The 26,373-nt window shown below is 37.3% G+C and overlaps 3 protein-coding genes across 3 annotated transcripts; 2 read left to right on the top strand and 1 right to left on the bottom strand.

Annotated features, from left to right (window-relative positions):
- Positions 1-1,155: 1,155 nt before the first annotated feature.
- On the top strand, positions 1,156-3,037 carry cib1 (calcium and integrin binding 1 (calmyrin)). The gene is made up of 7 exons (XM_065277419.2): positions 1,156-1,384; positions 1,578-1,612; positions 1,718-1,817; positions 2,127-2,280; positions 2,380-2,531; positions 2,612-2,700; positions 2,790-3,037. The coding sequence occupies exons 1-7, from the start codon at positions 1,334-1,336 to the stop codon at positions 2,809-2,811; spliced, it is 603 nt and encodes a 200-aa protein (XP_065133491.1). The 5' UTR covers positions 1,156-1,333; the 3' UTR covers positions 2,812-3,037.
- On the bottom strand, positions 3,011-14,996 carry rccd1 (RCC1 domain containing 1). The gene is made up of 8 exons (XM_065277417.2): positions 14,735-14,996; positions 13,416-13,628; positions 13,169-13,334; positions 6,337-6,458; positions 5,471-5,563; positions 5,231-5,383; positions 3,284-3,313; positions 3,011-3,201 (listed from the first exon to the last, which is right to left on the bottom strand). The coding sequence occupies exons 1-8, from the start codon at positions 14,904-14,906 to the stop codon at positions 3,011-3,013; spliced, it is 1,140 nt and encodes a 379-aa protein (XP_065133489.1). The 5' UTR covers positions 14,907-14,996.
- Positions 14,997-15,145: 149 nt separating this feature from the next.
- gtf2h1 (general transcription factor IIH, polypeptide 1) lies at positions 15,146-26,066 on the top strand. Its single transcript, XM_065277415.2, has 15 exons — positions 15,146-15,298; positions 15,837-15,992; positions 16,102-16,294; positions 16,368-16,533; positions 16,623-16,716; positions 18,453-18,602; positions 18,683-18,762; positions 18,838-18,971; positions 19,048-19,135; positions 20,946-21,034; positions 21,132-21,249; positions 22,941-23,031; positions 23,185-23,300; positions 23,731-23,823; positions 25,244-26,066. The coding sequence occupies exons 2-15, from the start codon at positions 15,839-15,841 to the stop codon at positions 25,328-25,330; spliced, it is 1,653 nt and encodes a 550-aa protein (XP_065133487.1). The 5' UTR covers positions 15,146-15,298; positions 15,837-15,838; the 3' UTR covers positions 25,331-26,066.
- The last annotated feature ends 307 nt before the right edge of the window (positions 26,067-26,373 follow it).

Raw genomic sequence — 26,373 nt, 5'->3', positions numbered from 1 at the left:
TTTAGTCTTTGGTTGACATAACGTGGTAAATTAGTAATCTATTTTGGGATTGTCCTTTAACTAAGTCGTTGAATTATTAATGGCACTCCTTTAAATGTTGAATTATTAATTGTCCAAAATATTTTTCTACTTTTTCTTTTACTTATAGAAACATTCTTCTTCGATTTTATGTTAATGACAAGAATTTCATTAATGCAAGCTTTTGTATAAATCTTCTTTTATTCATCGGAAAGTTTCATATCGATAAATGTAAATGTACAAAAAGTAATTTTTTAAACAAGAATTGAGATCTATCAAATTATGTTTAATATTCTACTTCAATATGCTTGTAAACTTATTTATGCCCTCCCTTTATTTATTTCTTCCTTTTCATTTATTTTTTTCCTTTTTTATTATGATCTTAATGTGAATTCCATGTACTTTTATATGATGTTTTTATGTGTATGATATATTATGTAAATTATTGAACCACACTTTATTTTGTTACTTGGAAGACGTTTTATTTGTTGTTGTATTTATAAGTTATTATCTCAATAAAAGAAACATGAAAAGAAATTAAAATAATAATAATAATGTGGTATTGATTGTGAACACCTTATGAACTTGTTTGCATCTTAGTAAAAAGTTATCCGCAGTAAAATGTCACAGAATGATTTCTTTATCAATTAAACTAATATAATTGAGGGGCGGTTTCCCGGACAGGGATTAGACTAGTCCTAGACTTAAACACTTTTAAGAGCTCTCCAAACTGAAAACAACTTGCACTGACATATCTTAAAATACATCAGTGTTGTTTGTTTTACCTCAAAATGCACACGGGTAATGTTTTTAGTAAGGCATGTTTGTTAAAACTAGTTATATTTGCTAATTAAACTAAGGCCTAGTCCTGGATTAAGCTAATCCTGGTCCGGGAAACCGCCCCTTTATGTATAAAAATGTCACATATTCAGATCCAAAAATATACGTTATCTAACAAAATGGGTGTACCAGATTTGTGCACATGTCAAGTTATACAAGTTAAGTGACCAGGTAAACACTTGAAGCACCATTAGAGAATTATACAACTCTGACGATCATTTCAGTTAATTTTTTATAAATCAATAATAAGAAAAAATCAATATGAACTTTGCGCCAGATCTCCGTGATATGCACACAATTGTTCCTATAGTAACCGTCATACAGGAAGCGGAAGTTCAGCTAACGATCAAAGTCTGCTAAAAACAAGAAAACCGATACATTTGCGTTATTTACAAACAACAACAACAACATTAAGGATTAAGCGACTTTAGTGTAAGTTAAAGTACATTTCGTGAGGTAATTCAAACAGGTGGTAATGGGTGCAAAGGCGAGTACTTTGACGAAAGATGAAGTTTCCGAATATCAGGTGAGACTTAGTTTTATAACTTATTTAAAATGTTATTAAACTTTTTATATGTACGTTAAATCTGTTTGTATCTTCACACCTTTAAACGTGGTTCATGTTTTATACAGATGTAATCAAATTAAACTGTTGATCTGGTACAAACTTTATGGTTTTAAATGAGCAGTTATAAAGTTTAACATCTCGTTTAATTTAGGAGCTCACATTTCTCACAAAGCAAGAGATCATACAGTAAGTTTGATTATAATGCACATATATGTTCCTCATTACTGTTCTATTTTAAAGTTTACAAATACATTTTCTAAACAATATTTTATCAATAATGTTTTTGTTTAGGGCAGACAAAATATTTCAAGAACTCCTAGGTGAGAACAGATCACGTGAGAGAAATCCCAGGGTGTCCCAAAAGAAGATCCTCACACTTCCAGAACTTAAAGTAAGAAGTGTGAATGAACCACAAAAATAAAGCCTATTTTTTTAGGACCATAATATTTTCGACAAGTGCTGCTCAACTGCTGGAGCATTGTGTTTTTGATACTGTAATGATTAAGACATTAATGTGAATGAAAATATGTCCATCATTTTCATGATGACTAAGCAACCCATTCTCATTCTGGTGAAATATGACTCTGTAAAGGTGTCCCGTTACTCACCAATTACTTACCATTGTGGTTCACCAGGACTATCATATATAATGATCAATGTAGATTAATTCACCCACATGTTTTACCGTTCGATCTTACAGTCGAACCCTTTCGGGGATCGGATCTGTCACGTGTTCTCCACCTGTGAAGTGAGGGATGGCAGCCTGAGCTTTAAAGATTTCCTGGATCTCCTGAGTGCCTTTAGTGATTCAGCAACCATGGAAATCAAATCCCACTACGCCTTCCGGATTTTCGGTAATATCATGGACCATTTTAGATTGTTTATTTACATTTTGTTTAATAAGAAACGTTACATCTTAGCTAAATGTGCACACTTGTATTTGTATTGTCCAGACTTTGATGATGACGGTACCCTTGATGCTAAAGACCTGGAGAAACTGGTGAAACGTCTGACTGGAGACACAGAAGAGAAACATAACCGCTCGACTGGAGATTTAAACAAAAGCTCTCTCAGTGACTTGGAAATGAAACAGCTGATTGACAACGTGAGTCCGGTGAATACATATCTCCCAAAAAAACATCCATCAAATGAGCTCAACTAATGCAAACTCATTTCATTATGCAGATCCTGGAGGAGTCCGACATTGATAAAGATGGAACTGTGAACCTCTCTGAATTTCAGCACGTGATCTCCAGATCTCCAGACTTTGTCAGGTAAAGTATGATGATGTTGTTTATTTTTTGTATTTACAAGTTTAACAGTCGAAAAACCATCTTCATTGATTGTGTATGTTGTTTTGCAGTTCATTCAAGATTGTGTTGTAAAGTTTACGCAATATCGAAACAACTTTCCGGTCCAGATTATTCACCTTCCCGATCAAGATCCCGATGTAGCACCTTGATTGTACATGTATTCTCTTATTCAACATTTCTACACTTTATGTATTTGAAAAACATTTTTACGCATTAAAAATTTAATAAGAAATCTACTTTCTAATCTGTATTTTGAATGATATATTTTTACCTAACTTAATAAACTTTTATCCTGTAAGCGTGCGGTTGTGAGAGATTGTTTTTTTGAAACTGCAGACACAAAAGTGTTCCATAATCCACAAACAACATCTTTAACACACATGTCCTGACTGTGGAAATACTCCACCAGCATTGGTTCATCTGTGCTATTTTCACTGGCATGTCCCAGCTGACCATACTGACCTATTAACAGAGAAGGATTGTGGTGAAATAACAGTGGTGTATTTGTATTTATTCATTTCCAAACCACAGCGTAAGCTCTTACCCCATCCCCAGGTGTAGAGATCACCTGAACCTACAGAGAAAGAAGAACATTACATCATGTTCATATCAAACGATTATAATAAATCAAAGAGAAATGCATTTTAAAACTTAAAGGGTACCCTGACTATAAACACATGTTTGGTGTAATGGATTATTGCTGGGATATGAATCTGTAGCTAAAAACTGTACAAATGTCGTAGTTTTACTAAACTTTTAAAGGTAAAGTAGAATTTAAAACTGTATTTACCTAGGCATAGATCAATAATATGATTGTTTCCTTTTTTTAAGTAAACCTTCTGCATGCAAAAGGCCGCTGCACTGCAAAAAAAAAATTTAAGAAAAAATTCTTAGTATTTTTGTCTTGTTTTCAGTAAAAATATCTAAATTTTTTTAAATTAAAATGTTTTTTCTTGATGAGCAAAACGAACCAAGAAAATAAGTCTAGTTTTTGAACCAAAAATATCAAATTTAAGTGATTTTGTGCATAAAACAAGCAAAAAAATCTGCCAATGGGGTAAGCAAATTTTTCTTGAATTTAGTGTTCAAGAAAATGTTCACGATTTTTTAGCTTACATCATTGGCAGATTTTTTTGCTTGTTTTATGCACAAAAACACTTAAATTTGATATTTTTGGTCAAAAACTAGACTTATTTTCTTTGGTCATTTTGCTCATCAAGAAAAAGCATTTTAATTTAAGAATTTTTAGATATTTTTACTGAAAACAAGACAAAAATACTAAGAAAATCTTTTCTTGAAAATCATTTTTTACAGCGCATCAACTGTGATTTTACAGTCCAGATGTATGCCCCTACATTAAATTACACATTAAATTAATTACAATGTGGTTACAATGCTAAAAACAAAGTTGTGACGGCTGAGTTAGCGCTATATGCTAGTTAATGCTATATGCTAGCATTTAGTCTGAAGTTCTACTATTGACGTTACAGTTATGTTTTGCAGGTCCATACTGAAAAAAACACAAACTTACCACTCAGAAACGTCCATTAACAATCTCCAAACAATTGATTATTCCTCAAAATCTGTATCTTCATCTGATACAGACTCAAACATAAGATCTGTTTACACACACACAGAGCTACTGAAGGAGCTGCTCTAAGAAACAGCCAATCAGAGCAGAGCTCAACATTATTATTCATGACCCTTTCAAATAAGGTAATAATAGACAATTTTATTCTAAAGGTAAATCTTTTGTTAAACCATCTCTGAATCTTCTGTGTAGATATCAGAGAACAATTTAACATTATTTCAATGCATTCTTTGGCACCTTTAATAAAAATCTTTTCACTTGGAGGCCAAAATTTTTATTTATATCACAATACGTGACATCAAAACGTTGCAATCAAAATTAACGCCACATCGATGTAAACACATCTTGAATAAGTAGATTGTAAAATGATGTCAAACAGTGGCAGCTGGCATATATAGCTGAGGCTGTTACCCGAAGTGCCACCACTAGCTGACACCAAAGTGACAGCACAAAAATTGTCAGCTGTCTCAGTAAGTTACTGGCAGCTGAGGCTGTTACCTGAAGTGCCACCTCACCACAAACAGTAGGCGGCGCTATGTGGTCTTGAGACCAAAATACAAGAACATCAAAGTCTTTTGTTAAACGGGAGCATAACATAAATAATAAACAATACAGAAAACATGCAAATGAAAGATGAACAATATAAAGAGGTAAGAAGGTGGGATAGATTACACGTCATCGAGCCAGAATGCACTATATGTGTGAAACAATGGCGGCCTCCACAGCTTAAAATGAGTATTACATGATGGGATTAAAATAACGTGATTCTATCAATGGATATTAGTAGTGGAAGGCGACTATGAAGTCTTCATAGTCAAGGCACCCTTTTAACGGGTCTAGTTTTGGGGATTACAGGGAAGAAGTGATTTTTGGGCCATTTACAAAATTTCCAACTTTTACCTGTGATGGCGGCTGTATGTCTGGATCCACAGCAGACCCTGATGATTTCTGTCACGTGAGGGACATCCACAAGAGCAGGAAACGCTTGAATTGAGATGAACACTTCATCTTTACTTTTCTCCTCTCCTTTGTTCACAACCGATTCGGCATTTCCTACACAATGACAAACATGCATGACGTCTCAAAGAGATCTTCAAAACATACAGTCGTATTTTATGTCTAGTAATGTAGGTCCATCACCAGTCCTTTTGAGCTTTTCCTCTTTTAAGCTTTTAGACGGCAGGCCAAGCTGCCCGCTTTCATTCCAACCCCACATATACAGATCTCCTCCAGCTAAACACAATAATTGAAACGAGTATCAGACCTGTCTCTACAGATACAGCAGCTAAAACCTGGTCTTAGGCTGGAAGACCAGCTGACTCACCAGCTAAAACCATCTTGACAAGACAACTTTTAACATTGAGTTGCAGTGCTAAGTTCAAGTTTGCATCCAGATGTGACCTTAAATATGTTCCTTATAAGAAGGGCTGAATAGCGATTAATCGCAACTAATCTTTTGCAGAATAAAAATGTTTGTTTACATTATATGTCTGTGTATATATATAAATACACACACAAACATGTATAATTTTAAGAAAAAAAATATTTATATTAAGTATTATTATTTATATATAATATAAATTATAAATATACAAATTAGGGATGCCTAACAATTAATCGCGATTAATCTATAACAGAATAAAAGTTTTTGATTACATCATATATGTGTGTGAACTGTGTATAATAACTTTGTATAGATAAATGCACACACATGCATGTATATATATTTAAGAAATGTTTACATGTGTATATACATTTGTATATTTTTGTATAATTTATATTATATATAAATACTTAATATATAAATATATTTACTTCTTAAAATTATACATGCGTTTGTGCATATTTATATATGCATAATTATTATACACAGTTTACACACATATATGATGTAAAAAAAACTTTTATTCTGCTAAAGATTAATCACAATTATGAAAACGATTAGTTGGGATTAATCTTTACGAAGCCCTACTTATGAGACGATATTTAACTAAATCAATGCTTACCGCTGACAGACGCGGAGTGCCATCCGCCAGCAGACACTTCTGTGATTGGGACTCCCCAGAGCGCCTCCAGTACCTGAGGTTCCTCCTGGGATGTCAGAGCACCATGACCCAGCTGACCATGACTGCAAACACAACCTATCTATTATAACTATACAAATCTGTTAACTTGGTCAATGCACTGAAACTGAGTGAGGGTCCAAAGCTGCCTAAACAGTTTAGCAACACTGACCTGGATGTACCACAGGGATGGAGGCTGGTAACTGGGTGACGGTAAGGTGTTTATTTACATTGTGCAATGTAGAGGCAGTTTCCAATAAAGTGCTGGTGATATTTACAAGTCCTTATTTACAGTAGAAAAAATAATCCAAAAAATGTATTTACAACAAACTGTGTAAAATATTTACAAGTGAAAGGCTACACCAATAAATTAGTCCAATCCACTGTACACTGTTTCAGGTATACTGACTCACTCAACGAGCCCTGAACAATGCAGCATGAAGCCTTTAAATAGGCTAAGCCACTTAATAGGACTAAACCAAAAAATAAAAGAAAAGGTAACATAGAAAATTAACAAACTCAAACAAATACATTGCAAATGCAAAAACAAATTAAACTTCCGTAATAAACAAATCACGTAAACATTAAAATAGGGACAAATAATGTAAAACAATATTACATATATAAATTCCCTCAATTTTCATGGTCAACTGTGGCCAAAACTCCCAGTTCAACTAATCAGTTGAACTGCGCCGTCTAGTGGCGGGAACGGGTTATACAAAATGGCAGAAAAGAATGCAATTCAGTTTGACTGTTTGGAATGGGGTGATGAACCAATACGTAAGTATATCTGTTTGAATATGTAAATGGATGCATTTAACAAAAATAAACGTTTAACATGAACACTTGTTGTACGTTTGTTGTCTGTTGTTGCACAAACAAATTAACAAAACATTTAACTTTTAGACATTTAACCAAATAAACAAGTCAGAGATATGGACAAATCAGCCTCAAAACAACACACACACACACAGGTGGAACTACAAACATTTCTGTGTTAACTGATGTATATTTGCGCAAGGCAGAGATGAATGTAAAAGGTATGCGAGTTGATGTAGCGAGTCCAAATCAAAATAAAAGTCCTTTCATAATAAAAGTCATTTGTCACAGGTCTCCGTGACATTTCCCCCTCCCTCTCCAGACACCGCCTGCGGTGTCCTTGAGAGAAAGTCTGCAGTGCAATTCTTTAACCCTGATCGGTACAAGACTTCAAAATCAAATGGCTGCATGGCCAGATACCACCTTGTTATGCGAGCATTAGAGTCTCTCATACGGCCTAACCAGGCCAATGCTCTGTGGTCAGTCTCTAAACGAAATTTTCGTCCAAGCAAATAGTACCTCAAAGAGTCCAAGGCCCACTTAACAGCAAGGCACTCCTTTTCAACCGTAGAATAATTGACCTCTCGGGGCAGGAGTTTTCTACTGATGTAAACAACTGGCTTGAGTTGACCTTGTTCCTCTTGAAGGAGCACAGCACCAATGCCCTGTTGTGAGGCATCAGTCTGCACTGTAAATAGTTTGTCATAATCAGGACTCAGGAGTACTGGCTCTTGGCACAGTGCATCTTTCAAGTCTTTAAAGGCTTTTTCACATTCCTCAGTCCATATTACCTTGTTAGGCTGGTTCTTTTTAGTTAAGTTAGTCAAGGCAATTGCCCTGGCTGAAAAGTTTGGAATAAACTTCCTGTACCAACCAACAAGTCCAAGAAAAGATCTAACCTGTTTCTTTGTCACAGGCTGCTTTGCTCCCTTAACGGCCTCCACCTTCCCCACCTGAGGCCGGATCACACCGTGACCCAGCACAAATCCAAGGTATTGGGTTTCTGATTTGGCAAGGGCACATTTATCAGGGCGGATGGTTAAACCTGCAGTCTTGATACGTGTCAAAACGTCTTTGAGATGCTTTTGATGCTCCTCCCAGCTATGGCTGAAGATTATGATGTCATCCAGATAAGCTGCAGCATAATCCTCTGTACCATGTAGAAGTTGATCCATCATTCTTTGGAACGTAGCGGGGGCCCCATGAAGGCCAAATGGCAGAACGCAGAAATGGAAGTGGCCAAAGGGTGTTCTGAAGGCAGTGAACTCCTTACATTCTGGTTTCAAGGGTACCTGCCAGTATCCTTTGCAAAGATCTAATGTGCTCAGGTACTTCGCCTTTCCAAGTCTCTCCACTAGTTCATCCACTCGTGGCATTGGGTAGGGGTCACACTTACTAATGCTGTTCAACTTTCTGAAATCCAAGCAGAACCGTAGAGTACCATCTTTCTTTGGCACCAACACTATGGGACTGCTCCATTCGCTTGAAGATGGCTCAATAATACCAAATTGTTGCATCATTTGTAACTCCGCTTTCATTTCAGGCAGAAGTTTCTCTGGAACACGGTACATCTGCTGACGGACAGGTTTGGAGTCTTTAAGAACAATGGAATGGCTCACCAGTTCTGTCCGTCCAGGAGTATCCATAAAGAGCTGATCAGGTATACATCTCAGCAGCTGATGTCTCTGTTCCTCAGCTAGATGTTCCAAGTCCAACTTCTTGTCATTAAGACATGTGGGTAAGTATTGCTCATCCACTTCCTCTTCTCCTTGCACAGCTCTTACCAACATAGCAACATCAGCATGTTCTTCTGGTTGCACTGGAGGTTGACGTGGATGCCATTTCTTTAACATGTTGACATGAAACACTTGCAAAGGTTGAACTCGTGAAGGAATTTTGATCTCATATGTAACTGGACCTACCCTTCTTTGTACCTGGTATGGGCCTTGCCACTTTGCCAACAGTTTATTCTCAGATGTTGGGAGCAGTAACAGGACTTCTTCACCTGGCTCGAAGCTCCGTGATCTTGCTGCTTTATCATACCAGAGTTTCTGTTGTTCTTGAGACTGTATCAGGTTTTCTCTGGCAAGGACACTGGCCTGTTGAAGTTTCTCCCTCATTTTAATCACATAGGTAAGGATGTTTTTCTTCTTTGACACAGCAGTTGTTTCCCAGCTCTCTTTCAGGACATCTAGGGGACCTCTAACTTGGTGAGCATACAGTAACTCAAACGGAGAGAACCCTGTTGAAGCCTGGGGAACTTCTCGGTAGGCAAACAGGATGTAAGGCAGCCATTTGTCCCAGTCTTTCCCGGATTCTGAAACAAACTTCTTTAACATAGTCTTTAGAGTTTGGTTGAAACGTTCAACAAGACCATCAGTCTGAGGGTGATATGGGGTTGTTCTTACTCTCTTAATACCTAACAGTTGGTAAACTTGGTAAAGGGTGTGACTCATAAAGTTGGTACCTTGGTCTGTTAGAACTTCTTTTGGTATGCCTACTTGAGAGAAGAATTTTAACAAAGCAGAAGCTATCTGTTTAGCAGTGACATCTCTTAAAGGGAATGCTTCAGGGTATCTTGTGGCATAATCTGAAATTACCAGAATGAACCGGTTTCCTGCCTGACTCCTTTGAACTGGACCAACAACATCTACCCCTATTCTCTCAAAGGGAACCTCCACTACAGGTAAAGGAATGAGGGGTGCATATGCAGGGACACGGCCAGTAGTGAGCTGGCATTCAGGGCATGTCTGGCAATATTCTTTAATGTCTGTGTACATTCTGGGCCAATAAAATCTTCTAGAGATTCTTAAGCATGTCTTTGTGAATCCTAAATGACCTGACCAAGGAATGGAATGACCTAATTCTAGCACCTCTGCTCTTCGTGCTTTAGGTAACACCAACTGAAGATCTCCCTGCTTAGTTTGCTTATACAGAAGTTCATGTTGTAACAGGAAAGGCTCATCAGAAACAACATTAGTGCCATCATTTGTTTTAACCTGGTTAAAACATACAGCTAGGGTTGGATCTTCTCTCTGGAGTCTGGCTAAATCATTTGGAATCACCATATCTGCTTCAGATAACTCTGGTTCCTCAACATCCTGAACAGCAAACTCTGGAGTATCAAGCAGTTCCTCTACCCACTCTCTACGCTGTTGCAACCTGTCATCCGTTGTTGGCCCTGATTCACAGTCAATATCACCAGTGTTAAAAGGCAAGGTTTGCAACGTATCATGAGGTTCTAAGTCAAGTGTTGTCTGTGTTATCTGCTTTGCTTGAGCTCGTGTAACTACTCCACACCAAGCTGTATCCTGCACTAACTCAGGCAAAACTGGCATGTCTGTGCCTAGCAGGATGGGATAAGGGAGAGTTTCAGCAATTCCAACCTTCATAAGATATGATTGGCTTAACACTTCAATATACACCTCAGCTGTGGGCAAGGGAGTGTTATGACCATGTACACAACAAACAGTAACTGTTTCACTATCGTTCCAGTCTTGTCTAGGTACAAACTTGCTCTGAACTAGTGTATACAACCAGTGTCCACCAGAGCCAAAACTGGTTTACCATTTAACAAGACAGATATAACAGGTTGTGAGTTGCATTTTAAGAGGGATGACTGAATTGGATGGGGAACATAACAAAGACTTGCTGTTTTGGGTTTTTTCAGGGGGCAGAGAGGTCTAATATGGCCTGGCTGACCACAATGAAAACACACAACATCTTCCTTAGCTACACTCTGCAAAGTTGTATCTGAAGTATTGGGTTTAGCATGTGTAACCTTAAAGATTTTAGCTTGAGAGTTTGAACACCCCATAGACCCTTCAGACTTACCTCTGGTCGAAGACAGGATGCCTGCATAGTGGAAACTGCCTGCTCTTTTATGGGCAGAGATATATGACTCCACAAGGCCAGCAGCTTCTTCGGCAGTAGCTGGACCACGCTCCTTTACCCATGTCCTCACCTCTGGATACAAGACTCGTAGGTACTGCTCCAGCACAAGGGTCTCCATAATACCTTCCTTAGAACTGGTAGAGAAGTTAACCCACTTGCAAAACAAGTCTTTCAATCGGGTGTAAAGTTCTTGAGGTGATTCATCAGGATGAGTATTCAGGTTACGAAATCTCTGTCTGTAAGTCTCTGCATTGATCTCATATTTCTTAAGTATTGCAATCTTCAAAGCATCATAACTTTGTGTGTGCACAGGATCCATTGCAACAAATGCAGATCTGGCCTTACCAGTAAGCAGCGGTATCAGATGTATAGCCCAGTCTTCTTTAGGCCATTGGTACACCTCTGCCAGTCTTTCAAATGTTAATAAATAGTGCTCAATGTCATCCGTGTCTTCAAGTCTTGCTAGATGAGGATCCCGGTCTACCACTCTAGGCTTTGGCTTATCTGGCCCAGCCCCAAGGCGGATCTGCTCCATATCCAGCTGCATTTGGGAAACATGGTGATTAAGCACTTTAAAATGTTGTTCTCGTCTCACTGCTTCTCTCTCATAACGATCATCACGTTCTCTTTGAAATTCCATAAAGGACTTGAACATTTCAGCCAGCGTTGTGATAGCAGCATCAGCTCCAGCAACAGGAACAGTCAGTGAATGCGCTCCTTGTTGAGAACTGTCCTCCATTGCACCCTGTTCCACATCTGGCACAGTGGTTTCATCAGGTTGCTTCCTCGTTTTGGGAGGCATGACTGGATGTACCAAAAAAATCACGTCACCTCAGTGGTACAAAAAAAACTTCTGACACCAAATGTTAACTTGGTCAATGCACTGAAACTGAGTGAGGGTCCAAAGCTGCCTAAACAGTTTAGCAACACTGACCTGGATGTACCACAGGGATGGAGGCTGGTAACTGGGTGACGGTAAGGTGTTTATTTACATTGTGCAATGTAGAGGCAGTTTCCAATAAAGTGCTGGTGATATTTACAAGTCCTTATTTACAGTAGAAAAAATAATCCAAAAAATGTATTTACAACAAACTGTGTAAAATATTTACAAGTGAAAGGCTACACCAATAAATTAGTCCAATCCACTGTACACTGTTTCAGGTATACTGACTCACTCAACGAGCCCTGAACAATGCAGCATGAAGCCTTTAAATAGGCTAAGCCACTTAATAGGACTAAACCAAAAAATAAAAGAAAAGGTAACATAGAAAATTAACAAACTCAAACAAATACATTGCAAATGCAAAAACAAATTAAACTTCCGTAATAAACAAATTACGTAAACATTAAAGTAGGGACAAATAATGTAAAACAATATTACATATACAAATTCCCTCAATTTTCATGGTCAACTGTGGCCAAAACTCCCAGTTCAACTAATCAGTTGAACTGCGCCGTCTAGTGGCGGGAACGGGTTATACAAAATGGCAGAAAAGAATGCAATTCAGTTTGACTGTTTGGAATGGGGTGATGAACCAATACGTAAGTATATCTGTTTGAATATGTAAATGGATGCATTTAACAAAAATAAACGTTTAACATGAACACTTGTTGTACGTTTGTTGTCTGTTGTTGCACAAACAAATTAACAAAACATTTAACTTTTAGACATTTAACCAAATAAACAAGTCAGAGATATGGACAAATCAGCCTCAAAACAACACACACACACACAGGTGGAACTACAAACATTTCTGTGTTAACTGATGTATATTTGCGCAAGGCAGAGATGAATGTAAAAGGTATGCGAGTTGATGTAGCGAGTCCAAATCAAAATAAAAGTCCTTTCATAATAAAAGTCATTTGTCACAGGTCTCCGTGACAAAATCTAAATGAAACTCATTTTAACAAACCAGCTTAAAAGCTTTGTTTCTATAACATTTATTCCTCATAAGACACAACTATTGTAGTTTAATTCTTACTTTAAAATTTAACGGTTGCTTTTCTGAAATAATAAACCGTATGTGACCTCCATACTTCAGCTTATATTTATAATTTTTACCTTCCAGATCCCCAGGTAAACACAGTCCCGGAAGCGGTGAGCATCACAGCATGTTCTGTGCCCAGCGCCAGGCTAACGGCACAGAGTTTTGTGCTTAGAGGACAGAAGAAAGGTGATCTGGGAATGACATACCCGTCTGGTACCAATGGCAATGCAAGAGCATGACCTGTCACAAACATCATAACAATATCATCAACCTGCTATACAGTAGTAACATGATTATTTTACTATTTAAAGTGTGTATTACCTGCGTTTTGAGAAGGTTCCTGTTCCCTCCTCCACACCAGGTTGTTTTGTGGGTGCCGTATTTCCCAGCATTCCACTCTGTCTGTGAACCCGAGTGTCAGATATCTTTCACTGATGGAGAAGTTTGTGCACTCCTGACTCTCTGGGATGATCTCTTCATACACCGGCCCTGATGAACCACACACAAACCCTGACACACACACATGACTGCCACCTGAAACAAAAACAACAGTACATGAGAAGTATTATCAACAACGACACGTAAAACATAATATAACTGTGTAAAATAGAAAACTTAGATTTAGTTTAAATGTTTTTTTTTATTTTATATTTATATATTTATTAATTTATTAAGACCAAGAGGCTTCTAGAAGTTCTAGACAACAAAATGCCAGAGTTATATTAATTTGAAGGTAGGGCTGTCAGAAGATTAATCGCGATTAATCGCATACAAAATAAAAGTTTGTGTTTGCATAATATATTTGTAGGTATTGGGTATATATTTAAATACACAAATACATTTATATATTATGTATAAATAATATAAAACACACAAAAATATATAAACACACACACACACACACACACACACACACACACACATAAATGTTTCTTAAATATATACATACATGAATGTGTGTATACACACAGTGCACAGACATATATTATGCAAAAACTTTTATTTTGTATGAGTTTAATCGCAATTAATATTTTGACAGCCTTGGCCAGTTAAGGGGTTAATAGCTGGCGCTGTCCTGTGAGCAGCACACCGGGGTATACCTCAATATTTGGCATGTAAATTTTAACTCTAACACGACAAACTATATATCGGTGAAAAGGTCTAAGAATGTAATTTTTTTATTTTAAAACATTTTAGCAGTAATAATAATGCAGTGATAGTAATTTATTAATTTGTGACAAGAGTATGCAGCAAACCATTGACATCTAGTGGCCGTTGTTGGTAAAACCACAAAAAAAAGGTAACAAACCTCATTTTGTGATCATTTTAAGTATGAAATATATACTTTATTGCATTATTATTATTTATAACAATAAATGTAAACTGCTATAATTTTTTTATTTAATATGTTAACCTCCAGATACTTTAAAGTGTCTTCTTTAATAATTATATATTTAACATATATTTAATCTATAAAGTGTGTATAAATAACATAAGAATTACGTATAAAATAATATGATTGTTGAACATAAAAGCTAAAACAAGCTTTAAATGAGCTAAAATTATTTTATTACTGCATACACCAGCATTAAAAATAATTTGTTTATAAAACGAATATTTTAGTTTCAAGGTTTACTCACTGTCTGTATGAATGACAGCAGCTCTTGAGCTCCAGCAGGCACTGATTCTCCATTCTGATCCACACAGGTCTGATATCAGCACAGGTGTGCTCACTTTACAATCCACCTTTCCGCTCACATCTGCAGGCCTTATCTGACCAAAGCCATTAAAACCAAAACCAAACCAGCTCATCGATTTAACACAATGAACTCACACTTGCTTTCACCGGTGATGTATGAAAAGTTGCAGTTGACTACCATCAGCAACAATCAGGAACGTTTAAATCCGGTAAAAAAATTGTATTTTCGTGTATTTTGTCAAAATAAAAGTCTCGTTAATTTAACGCAATCAATTTGTCAAGCTCGAAGACTTTAATTTTGAAATCTCTCTGCCATTGTGAGGGAGCCCGGCAGCGGTTCCGGCTTCACTCTGTCTGTTTCCATGGCGGATCTAAGAGCTGCTGTCACTCACGCAGTCCCTGTCGACTGTAAATAAAGCATAAATTCTGTCATTTACACAGACTTTACGCCGCCTAGCACAAGATCAATATTGAGGCTTTGGCTTTATCAGCTTTGGAGCGCCAGGTGAGGGTTTATTTTGCAGAAATAAAGCCGTTTATTAAAGTGACCGGCAGTACGCGTGAGTTCAGCTCACATTCACATTACATAGCTTTGTGTGTCTAAGATTCATCTTGATGTGTTTAAAATATTCCTATCATTAACAATCAACATTTTAAGTCTATAGTTTTACATATACTGGGACTGAGTGTTGTTTTTTTAACTTTAAGTAGAATAAGTGATGTTTGCTAGTGCTGTTAGCTCCTATAGACATTGCACTGATATGAGTCTGATTTATAATTTGGATCAGAATCTGGTTTCTTATTCTTATCTGAATTTAGTTTAAAACCCAATGTTATTACAGTTGGCATTATGTCTGATCTGTTTATTTTTTTTTTACTTTGATTTTTAATATCTGACACCCATTCAGTTCAATGACTCCATTATCCACTGTATGTCTTCCTTCAAAAATCTGATATTTCAATGCACTTTATGTAATTGGACAATAAAGCTGTGATAATGTGTTTTCTGCATAATTGATCAGTCTCTCTCTCTCTCTCTCCAGTCATGGCGTCTCTGTCAGAAGAGGTGTTGTTGGTGGTGAAGAGGGTCCGTCAGAAGAAGCAGGACGGGACTCTGTATCTGATGGCTGAACGGATCGTCTGGGGTCCGGAGGGCAAGGACCGCTTCACTGTCAGCCATCTGTATGCCGACATCCGCTGTGAGTTCCAGATTGACTTGTATAATGGGTTTGATTGTTGTTAAAAGGTCTGAGATGACCTTTGATCCGTGTTTATAATGGGATTTCATCATGAACCTCTTACGTGCAGGTCAGAAGATCAGTCCTGATGGTAAGGCGAAGATCCAGCTGCAGTTGGTTTTGCACACGGGTGAAAGCACCACCTTTCATTTTGCCAATGAAAGCACAGCACTGAAGGACAGAGAAGCCACTAAGGAGCTCCTACAGCAACTCCTTCCAAAATTCAAGAAGAAAGCAAACAAAGAGCTGGAGGAGAAGAACAGGTGACATGATCTGATCTAAAATCAAAAAGTTTTTAATATGTTCATCCTTATTACAATTTTGAATATTTTTTAGGATGTTGCAGGAAGACCCTGTTCTCTTCCAGCTTTATAAGGATTTAGTGGTGAGTCAGGTGATCAGCGCAGAAGAGTTTTGGGCCAATCGGCTGAGCCTGAATTCTGTAGACCACTCCCTCGCCAACAACAAACAGCAGGAAGTGGGCATCTCTGCTGCCTTCCTGGTGAGTGTAAATACATGACGGGTATTTTTCACATTTACAATGTAAATAAGAGGTGTGGTGTTTCACCTCATGATGATGTATCACTAAAGGCCGACATCAGACCGCAGACGGACGGTTGCAATGGTCTGCGGTATAACCTCACCTCTGACATCATCGAGTCGATCTTCAGAACCTATCCAACAGGTGAGACTTATAGGGCACATACTTGAGTTTATATTAAGTATTGTCTTAAAGGCGGAGTGCACAATGTATGAAAGCCAATGTTGATATTTGAAATCACCTAAACATACACGCCCCTACCCCAATAGAATCTGTACCTTCTTTTGATAGACCCGCCCCACACATACGCAACCCCGGCAAGGATGTTGGTTAGAAGACACATCCCTTACTGCTAATTGGCTACAAGTGTGTTTTGGTAGTCGTCCCTTTTGCCAAAGCGTTTTTTAAACATTGTGCACTCTGCCTTTAAAGGATTATTTCATCTTCATAAAAAAATCCTGATAATTTACTCACCCCAATGTCATCCAAGAGGTTTGTTTTTCTTTCATCAGTGAAAAGTACATTTTTTGAGGAAAACATTTCAGGATTTTTCTCCATATAGTGGACTTTATTGGACCTCAACAGATTACAGTTTCAATGCAGCTTCAAAGGACCAAGACATAAGGGTCTTTTCTAGCGAAACGATCGTCACTTTTGCAAAAAAACTACTTTTTAACCACAACTTCTCATCTTGCACTAGCCGCACTGCAAAAAATGACTTTCTTACTTAGTATTTTTGTCTTGTTTTTAGTACAAATATCTAAAAATTCTTAAATTAAGATGCATTTTCTTGATGAGTAAAATCTAGTTTTTAGACAAAAAAACAAAAAGTGAATTTGTGCTTAAAGGCGGGGTGCATGATTTTTGAAAAACACTTTGGTAAAGCGATTAGCAAGGGTTGCGTATGTGTGGGGCGGGTCTATCAAAAGAAGGTACAGATTCTATTGGGGTAGTGGCGTGTTTGTTTAGGTGATTTCAAATCTCAACATTGGCTTTCAGAGATCATGCACCCCACCTTTAAAACAAGCAAAAAATCTGCTAATGGTATAAGAAAAATTCAAGAAAAAATTGCTTACCCCATTGGCAGATTTTTTGCTTGTTTTAAGCAAAAATTCACTTATTGTATATTTTTTTTTTGTCTAAAAACTAGACTTATTTTCTTAGGTCATTTTGCACATCAAGAAAATGCATCTTGATTTAAAAATTGTTAGATAATTTGTAAAAACAAGACAAAAATACTAAGTCATTTTTTAAATACTTAAAAAAAGCAAAAATATCTGCCAATGGGGTGAGAAAAAAATCTTTTTTCTTAAACACTTAATTCAAGCAAAATTTTCTCACCCCGTTGGGAGATTTTTAGCTTGTTTTAAGCACAAATTCACTTAAATTGTAGTTTTTTTTAAAAACTAGATTTATTTCTTGGGTCATTTTGCTCATCAAGATAATACAGCTTGATTTAAGAATTTTTAGATATTTATACTGAAAACAAGACAAAAATACTAAGTTAGAAAGTCATTTTTTGCAGTGTGGAGCGGTAGTTTCACATACTGGTGCATCACAAGGCTAGAAATTTTGATGAGAAATTTTGTTTAAAAGTACTTATTTCTTATTTATTTGGTGAAAATGATGATGGTTTTGCTAGATAAGACCCTTATTCCTCGGTTGGGATCGTTTTGAGACCTTTTAAGCTGCACTAAAACTGTTGAGGTCCACTAAAGTCCACTATATGAATAAAAATCCTGGAATGTTTCATTTTCTTATCGACTACACAAAGAAAGACACAAACATCTTGGATTAGATGGGAGTAATTTATCACAATTGTTTTATATGAAAGTGGAATATTCCTTTAAGTCTGAATGGTCTTTTTTGCTTAATCACAGTTAAGCAGAAATATGCTGAGAACGTTCCTCACACCATGACTGAGAAGGAGTTCTGGACGCGATTCTTTCAGTCTCATTACTTCCACAGAGATCGAATCAACACGGGCCAGCAGGACATCTTCTCCGAGTGTGCCAAACAGGATGAAAAAGGTACATGACATTTGTATTTAGTCTCAATTGCTCAGGACTGATGGGTAATACTTGATGTAAACGGTGGTGTTTGTGATCAGGTCTGAAGTCGATGGTGACTCAGGGAGTGAAGAACCCCATGGTAGATCTTCTCTCTCTGGAGGATAAAACGTTAGATGATGTAAGAGAGTCATCAGACTGGAATTAATTGATATTACTGTGAGAAGATCTGTGACGTGTCTCTTTGTCTCTGAAGGGTTATGGCACGGCTACAGTTCCCTCCACTTCAAACGCCACAAACAAAACACTGAGAGAAAACAGCAACTGTGCCATCATCAAACGCTTCAACCACCACAGTGCCATGGTGCTCGCCGCCGGCCTCCGCAAAGCGTGAGTCTCTCAACAGACAAATGTGTGTGTTTGCTTGTGTTCAGTCACAGATTTATGGATGTTTGTTTGTGCGCAGGGAAGCCCCCAGTGATCAGACCAGTGAAACCGGCAGCACAGATGGTAACTCCAGAGACTCGGATTTCTTCCAGCCACCGCTCAAAAAGGTAAAATTGTTTTTTTTTTTTTTTACGTATTTTAGTAAGCCAACCCGGAAGTTAGTGGGACCTTGTTTCCCTCAACAACAACTCCATTCATTTTTCCCAAAGACTTGGATTATTGCAAAAAATAAGCTCTGGTTTAACAAAAGTTTGACACTTACACATTTTTATAATCTTCACAGATGAACACAACTTTTATGAATTTTGAAGGGTAAATGCGTTTACAAGAAATTAAAAGTTAACCTTAGGTTACAAACGAACTACACCACGGTCTCTACATATCAACGTCATCACAACCAAGCGTCCAACAGCTCTTTCTTATTTTATTAAACACATTTAAAAACATGTTTCCTGATAAGGAAATACTCTTTGTATCTTTGTTGGGAATTGTGCCCATGTTGCATTGTTTTTAATGTGATGGCGTTTAATGTCTCTGACAACACTGCAAGAAATTATTTTCAAGAAAAAATTTTTTAGTATTTTGTCTTGTTTTCAGTTAAAATATTTAAAAATTCTTAAAAATATCAAATTTAAGTGATTTTGTGCATAAAACAAGCAAAAAAATCTGCCAATGGGGTACCCCATTGGCAGATTTTTTGCTTGTTTTATGCACAAAATCACTTATATATGATATTTTTATATTGATATTTAGACTTATTTTCTTGAGTCGTTTTGCTCATCAAGATAAAGCATCTTAATTTAAGAAATTTTTAGATAGTATTTTTGTCTTGTTTTCAGTAAAAATAAGACATTTTTTTTCTTGAAAATAATTTTTTTGCAGTGAACACTGCAAAAAAAGTACTTTTTTTACTTAGTATTTTGGTCTTGTTTTCAGTAGAAATATCAAAAAAATCTTTCTTGTTGAAATTTTCTTCTAATTTTCTTGATGAACAAAATGACCTAAAAAGGTCTAGTTTTTAGACAAAAACTATACAATTTAAGTGAATTTGTGTTTAAAACAAGCAAAACATTTCTGCTAATGGGGTGAGAAAATTTAGCCTGAATTAAGTGTTTAAGAAAAAAGAAAACTTATTTCAAGTTTTTTTTTTCTCACCCCATTGGCAGATATTTTTGCTTGTTAAGCACAAATTCACTTAAATTGTATAGTTTTTCTCTAAAAAAATTTTTTTCTACGGTCATTTTGCTCCTAAAAAAACATCTTAAGAATTTTTGCTATTTGTACTGAAAACAAGAAAAAAAATTAGGAAAGTCATTTTTTGCAGTGAAAGTCTGCACTGCAAAAAAAATGATTTTCAAGAAAAAAAATTCTTAGTACTTTTGTCTTGTTTTCAATAAAAATATCTAAAAATTCTTAAATTAAGATGCTTTTTCTTGATGAACAAAACGACCTAAGAAAATAAGTCTACATTTTAGATTAAAAATATCAAATTTAAGTGATTTTGTGCATAAACAAGCAAAAAATCTGCCAATTGGGTAAGCAAATTTTTGTTTTGCTCATCAAGAAAAATCATCTTAATTTAAGAATTGTAGATATTTTACTGAAAACAAGACAAAAATAATAAGAATTTTTTTTCTTAATTAATTTTTTGCACTGTAGTCCCATGTAGCAACTTGTTAGCAAACGCTATTTTAAAAACGTTAAAGCTTTAAAAAGTCACAAGTAGAGTATTACTGGTGTGTTTTGTGTTGTTAAAAAAATTGCCTTATGTTAAAACAAGATCTTATTTAGAGAGTTTAAGGAAAGAGAAAGCCCCTTATAGCGGGGGTTTCTGGAGAGAGATAGTACTCGATTGTACATCTTGAAAGAACGATCATGTGACTTTTACGCACTGATGGTTGTTTTGTTGTTCTTAAGGTGAAACTACAAGAAGCCATAGAATATGACGACCTGCAGAGCGACCACAGGCCTAAACCGATTTCTCTCAACCTGAAGAAATCAGACAGGTAAACACAGTGCATCTTATATCTTATTTATTCTGTATACAGTCTTATGTTTGATTATTTATTAGTATTGTTTGTTTCATCTGTTTGTTCCTGTAAGATATTCACACGGTCCAGTTCCTCTGCAGTCTCAACATTACACCAGCAGCCAGGACATTTTGAACTCTATTAGCATCATCCAACATGAGATGAAGAGCTATAAACCCTGCCTGACTCAGGTACACCACTGAGAACATTATGGCCCCGAAATAACCACATTTAATGCAGAAGTTAATCCCCTAAATGTTCGTTCCATATCTGTACGGAACAAGACTCACTCCTGAAAATCCAATAAATGACTTTGCGACCATGGCTCATGAATCGAAAACGTTTTTAGTGTTATTAAAAAGTGGCAAGGTGCTTGTCCTAATATTTTGGTCTGAGGTAAAGCATTTTTCTGTTCATCGTGGGATTTTTTTGTTCACTGTTTTGATCTGGCAACACACGTAAGTAAATGCTCGTACTTCTGTGATTTTTTTTTTTGCACTGCGCATACAGAAGACATTTTCATCTTATAATGGTGCATTCACACCAGATGCGGAAGAGGCGGCAAGCGCGAGTGATTTACATGTTAAGTCAATGCAAAGATGCGAATAGGCATCCTGCGGCGCGGTTGCCGCGGGAAATGCGCGAGTAGAAAAATCTGAACTTTGCCAGATATTGGCGACATCAGGAGTTGCTCTAGTAGTGACGTGATTACAGGAAGCGAGCGGAGTTGCAGAAGCCCCTCTCATGATGCGAATTTCTGCATGAATTTCTCAAATGACCAGAATTTCATATGCGAATGAAGCGAGTAAACTCAAAATGTTCAAGCGTCCAACTATGCACGAGTAGTGCATTTTTGCCGCCTCTACCCCGTCTGGTGTGAACGCACAGTAAGCATTTGTTTTTTCAGAAGAGTTTCAGTAAAAAAAGGTGCGGGAGCTAAGGTGCGGGAGCTAAGGTGCGTGAGCTAAGGTGCGTGAGCTAAGGTGCGTGAGCTAAGGTGCGTGAGCTAAGGTGCGTGAGCTAAGGTGCGTGAGCTAAGGTGCGTGAGCTAAGGTGCGTGAGCTAAGGTGCGTGAGCTAAGGTGCGTGAGCTAAGGTGCGTGAGCTAAGGTGCGTGAGCTAAGGTGCGTGAGCTAAGGTGCGTGAGCTAAGGTGCGGGAGCTAAGGTGCGGGAGCTAAGGTGCGGGAGCTAAGGTGCGGGAGCTAAGGTGCGGGAGCTAAGGTGCGGGAGCTAAGGTGCGTGAGCTAAGGTGCGTGAGCTAAGGTGCGGGAGCTAAGGTGCGTGAGCTAAGGTGCGTGAGCTAAGGTGCGTGAGCTAAGGTGCGTGAGCTAAGGTGCGGGAGCTAAGGTGCGTGAGCTAAGGTGCGTGAGCTAAGGTGCGTGAGCTAAGGTGCGTGAGCTAAGGTGCGTGAGCTAAGGTGCGTGAGCTAAGGTGCGTGAGCTAAGGTGCGTGAGCTAAGGTGCGTGAGCTAAGGTGCGTGAGCTAAGGTGCGTGAGCTAAGGTGCGTGAGTTAAGGTGCGGGAGTTAAGGTGCGGGAGTTAAGGTGCGGGAGTTAAGGTGCGGGAGTTAAGGTGCGGGAGTTAAGGTGCGGGAGTTAGGATGTGATTGTAACTCTTGTAAATGATTTAACTAGGTGTGCACATAACATAAAAACTAAAAGGTCACTAATGAGGCCAATGTGGATGTTACACATGTTACAGACAAAATCTGGCATGTTCGAAGCCCGCCATAAGACCTATGCAGATTTTTTTTTTTAGCTTTTTACCCTCTATCTAAAATTCTGTGTTTAACTACCTGCTGTTTTTGTGCCCAGTGTGATTTTATTTCTTGAATGGGTTTAGATGATGTGATGTTAATTTGTCCGTGCCCCGGTCTGTTTCAGGTGATGTCCAGCAGTGCGGCGAGCTCGGCCATCACAGCTCTCTCTCCTGGAGGTGTCCTGATGCAGGGTGGAGGTCAACAGACTGTTAACCGTGAGTCCAAACTCCTGTATGAGTGCATTACGTATTACACATTTACTGCTGTATAAACCAAATAAATCTGCCAAATATCAATAGACGGATGTCGGCATCAAATAGACTTCAGCCCTGTTCAGGCATATTAACCTTCTTTCTCTCTCAATGCAGAATTAGTGCCCACTGATGTTCAAAGTGAGCTAAAGCACTTATATACAGCAGTCGGAGAGCTGCTCAGACACTTCTGGTCTTGTTTTCCTGTTAACACTCCCTTCTTGGAGGAAAAGGTGAGGACTTGCGTACATATCAAATAAAAGTATTCCCTTAGTGGCCACTGTAGTACATTGTATGTCTTTAAAGTGATAGTTCACCCAAAAATAAAATTCTGCCATAATTTCCTCACCCTCAAGTTGTTTCAAACCCATATGAATGTCTTTGTTTTGCTAAACACAAAGGTAAATATTTGTAAGCAAGCAAAAAACAGGAGCACCATTGACTTCCATAGTAGGGTAAACACATACTATGGAAGTGATTGGTGCTCATAAACGCTTTGGTTACAAAACATCACCCAAAATATCTTCCTTTGGGTTAAACAGAAGACATTTATACAGGTCTGTATTAAGTTGATGGTGGTAAATAATGACAGAATTTTCAGTAGTTAAGGTTTTTAGATCATTTTACTCCATTGTTGTGATATAATGTTTTTTATGTTGGCAGGTTATTAAGATGAAATCCAATCTGGAACGATTTCAGCTGACTAGGCTCCGCCCATTTCAAGAGAAAATCCAACGACAGTATTTGAGCACTAACGTAAGGCCACGCCCCCCGCCACATGCCTACCGTAATAGATCCTCTGAGTGCTGCTTAGAGTAAACCTAATCAATAATTTATGTCTGTTAGCCAGAAATCAATCATTTCCAAGGTTGCATGAGGAAATGCTTTTAGATAGATCTTGGGTTTCTTTTACACAAATCTATCAACGAAAATGTTGGGGAAAGTTACTTTTAAAAGTAATGCATTACAATATTAAGTTACTCCCAAAAAAGTAACTAATTGCGTTACTTAGTTACTTTTCATGGAAAGTAATACTTGCGTTACTTTTAACTTACTTTTTCTTACTTGGCTAAGACTTGATATCTTTCATTTGCATTTTCCATTGCAAAAATGTCATGTTCTAGCCTGCCATCTCCATTTCTGACTCAAACTGTTCTCGCTCAGGCGCACACGCATATATTGCGTTATTCTACGTGACTACGTATTTTTTATTAAACAAATGAATTAAACTGAAAAGTAACTCGCATTACTTTAAAAAAAAGTAACTTAAATATTAATGTGTACATTTATAAAAGTAATGCATTACTTTACTTGTTACTTTAGAAAAGTAATATTATTACGTAATGCACGTTACTTGTAATGCGTTACCCCCAACACTGATCAACAACGCATCTACATTTGACATTTTTATGCATTTTATCCATCTGTTTGCTTTTATCCAAAGCGACTTACAGTGTATTACAAGGTGTAACTTTTTTTTAATAATGTCTTTTGCCTGGGTTCAAACCCATTAACTTTTTGCGCTGCTAACGCAATGATCTACCACTGAACTATACAGGAGCATCTATAAGAATCTGTGTTTTCATAAACTGACGATTGACTAAATTTATTTTGGTATTCGAGAGATGTCCATAAATGTTTTCCCATAGATCTTAGCTCTTATTGAAACTTGTATGTTCTTATATTCAATATTAAATAATTAATCAAATACTTTTATCAGATTTAGCTTTTCGAAAATGAGTCAATGTCATATTTTATAGAAACGTAGTCTTATTTTCTAAAATATGCAATGCTATTAAGTCTTTAAAGGGATACTTCACCGATTTAGCATTCAGCTTTGTATCTGTAGAAACCCGGCAGTATTACTGAATGACCATGTTTCCCTCCATCATTTCCCCCTGAGAGGAGAGATATCTGCATTTTGGTTCTGCAAAAAAGTCCTCCGATGATGCAAAAATCGTCATATTACATCATCGGAGGACTTTTTTGCAGAACCAAAATGCAGATATCTCTCCTCTCAGGGGGAAATGAGGGAGGGAAACATGGTCATTCAGTAATACTGCCGGGTTTCTACAGATACAAAGCTGAATGCTAAATCGGTGAAGTATCCCTTTAAGATTTCCTGATCCCTATGTTATTAATTTTATTTTTGATCTTTTTTTGATTGATTTGACAGCTAACCGGTCATCTGGAGGAAATGCTTCAGGCGGCATACGGTAAATTCCAAGCTTGGCAAACCCGCAGAATGATGAGAAAAACCTGAGAAGATTGAGAAAAAACTATTTGCTTTGAAAGAGAGAAAAGACTCTGGGTAAATTAACAAAAGGGAGAGGAACAAAGAAACACTCTCCCATCTTGGGCCGACTCGAACTAGGCAGGCGAATTTTCCGTACTATCAGAGCTGAAGGTGCTTGTGGGCGTGTCTGCCTGGGGAGGGGCTTGGAGGGCAAAGCTGTCATCTTATTCGTCCATGTGGAGACGGACAGCGGCAGTAACAAATAACTGTATTTTCTCTTTATATTTCATTTGTTCACTTCAGTTTTGTTCCGTTTTGCCTTTCCCGTTATTTCAGTGGATAATTTCTTTTCCTTGGTAAGATGTGAAATTTTTAACAGTGTTGTATTTCTACAATGACCAAACTGGGCGTAATAATACCGGTGGAAGGTTTCTCAGGAACTTATAACGTTTAATGCAAAGGACTGTTTGAGGATAAAGCTTTTTAAGTCGATGATAAGGAGGACTCGTACAGATTGGATATTGCAATGCGGTTCAACTCTCCCGAGACGTGAGGATAGTCTGAGCTCGGCTGCTTGAGACACGGAAAGGGGAGGGAATATAGCAATACTGTAAAATAAAATAAAAAATAAATCTCTGTAGTGCTTTAACTGATCTGTGTGGCACACACACACTCATCCACACTGCTTTATAATCCTTCTGTTCTAGCTGCACTGAGTCGTGGATGTTATTTCATAATAAAAGCATCAAGATTCATACTGTTACACTGTGTGGTTGTCAATGTTGCATCAAAACTTCCCTAAATAGCCGAATTACCCAATTCTCATTGTGCATGATGTGAGAAACTTGAATGAAAATATTTTTGTATTAACAGCAGATAAGCTGTTAATGTATACATCATAAAAGCCAAGAAGAGGAAACGCTGTTTTTGACTGGTTTTTATGGTGTTTCAAATGATGTGACATACAGATATATATATATATTACAAAATGAATGATTGTATAGTTATTTTATTTGCTGTAGTATACCATAGTATTTGGTAGTATTAAGCCCAGTTTATACTTCTGCATT

Source organism: Paramisgurnus dabryanus, chromosome 23 (assembly GCF_030506205.2).
Source record: "Paramisgurnus dabryanus chromosome 23, PD_genome_1.1, whole genome shotgun sequence".
In the NCBI taxonomy this organism is placed as follows: domain Eukaryota; kingdom Metazoa; phylum Chordata; class Actinopteri; order Cypriniformes; family Cobitidae; genus Paramisgurnus; species Paramisgurnus dabryanus.
This window is presented reverse-complemented; position numbering and strand designations above follow the sequence as displayed.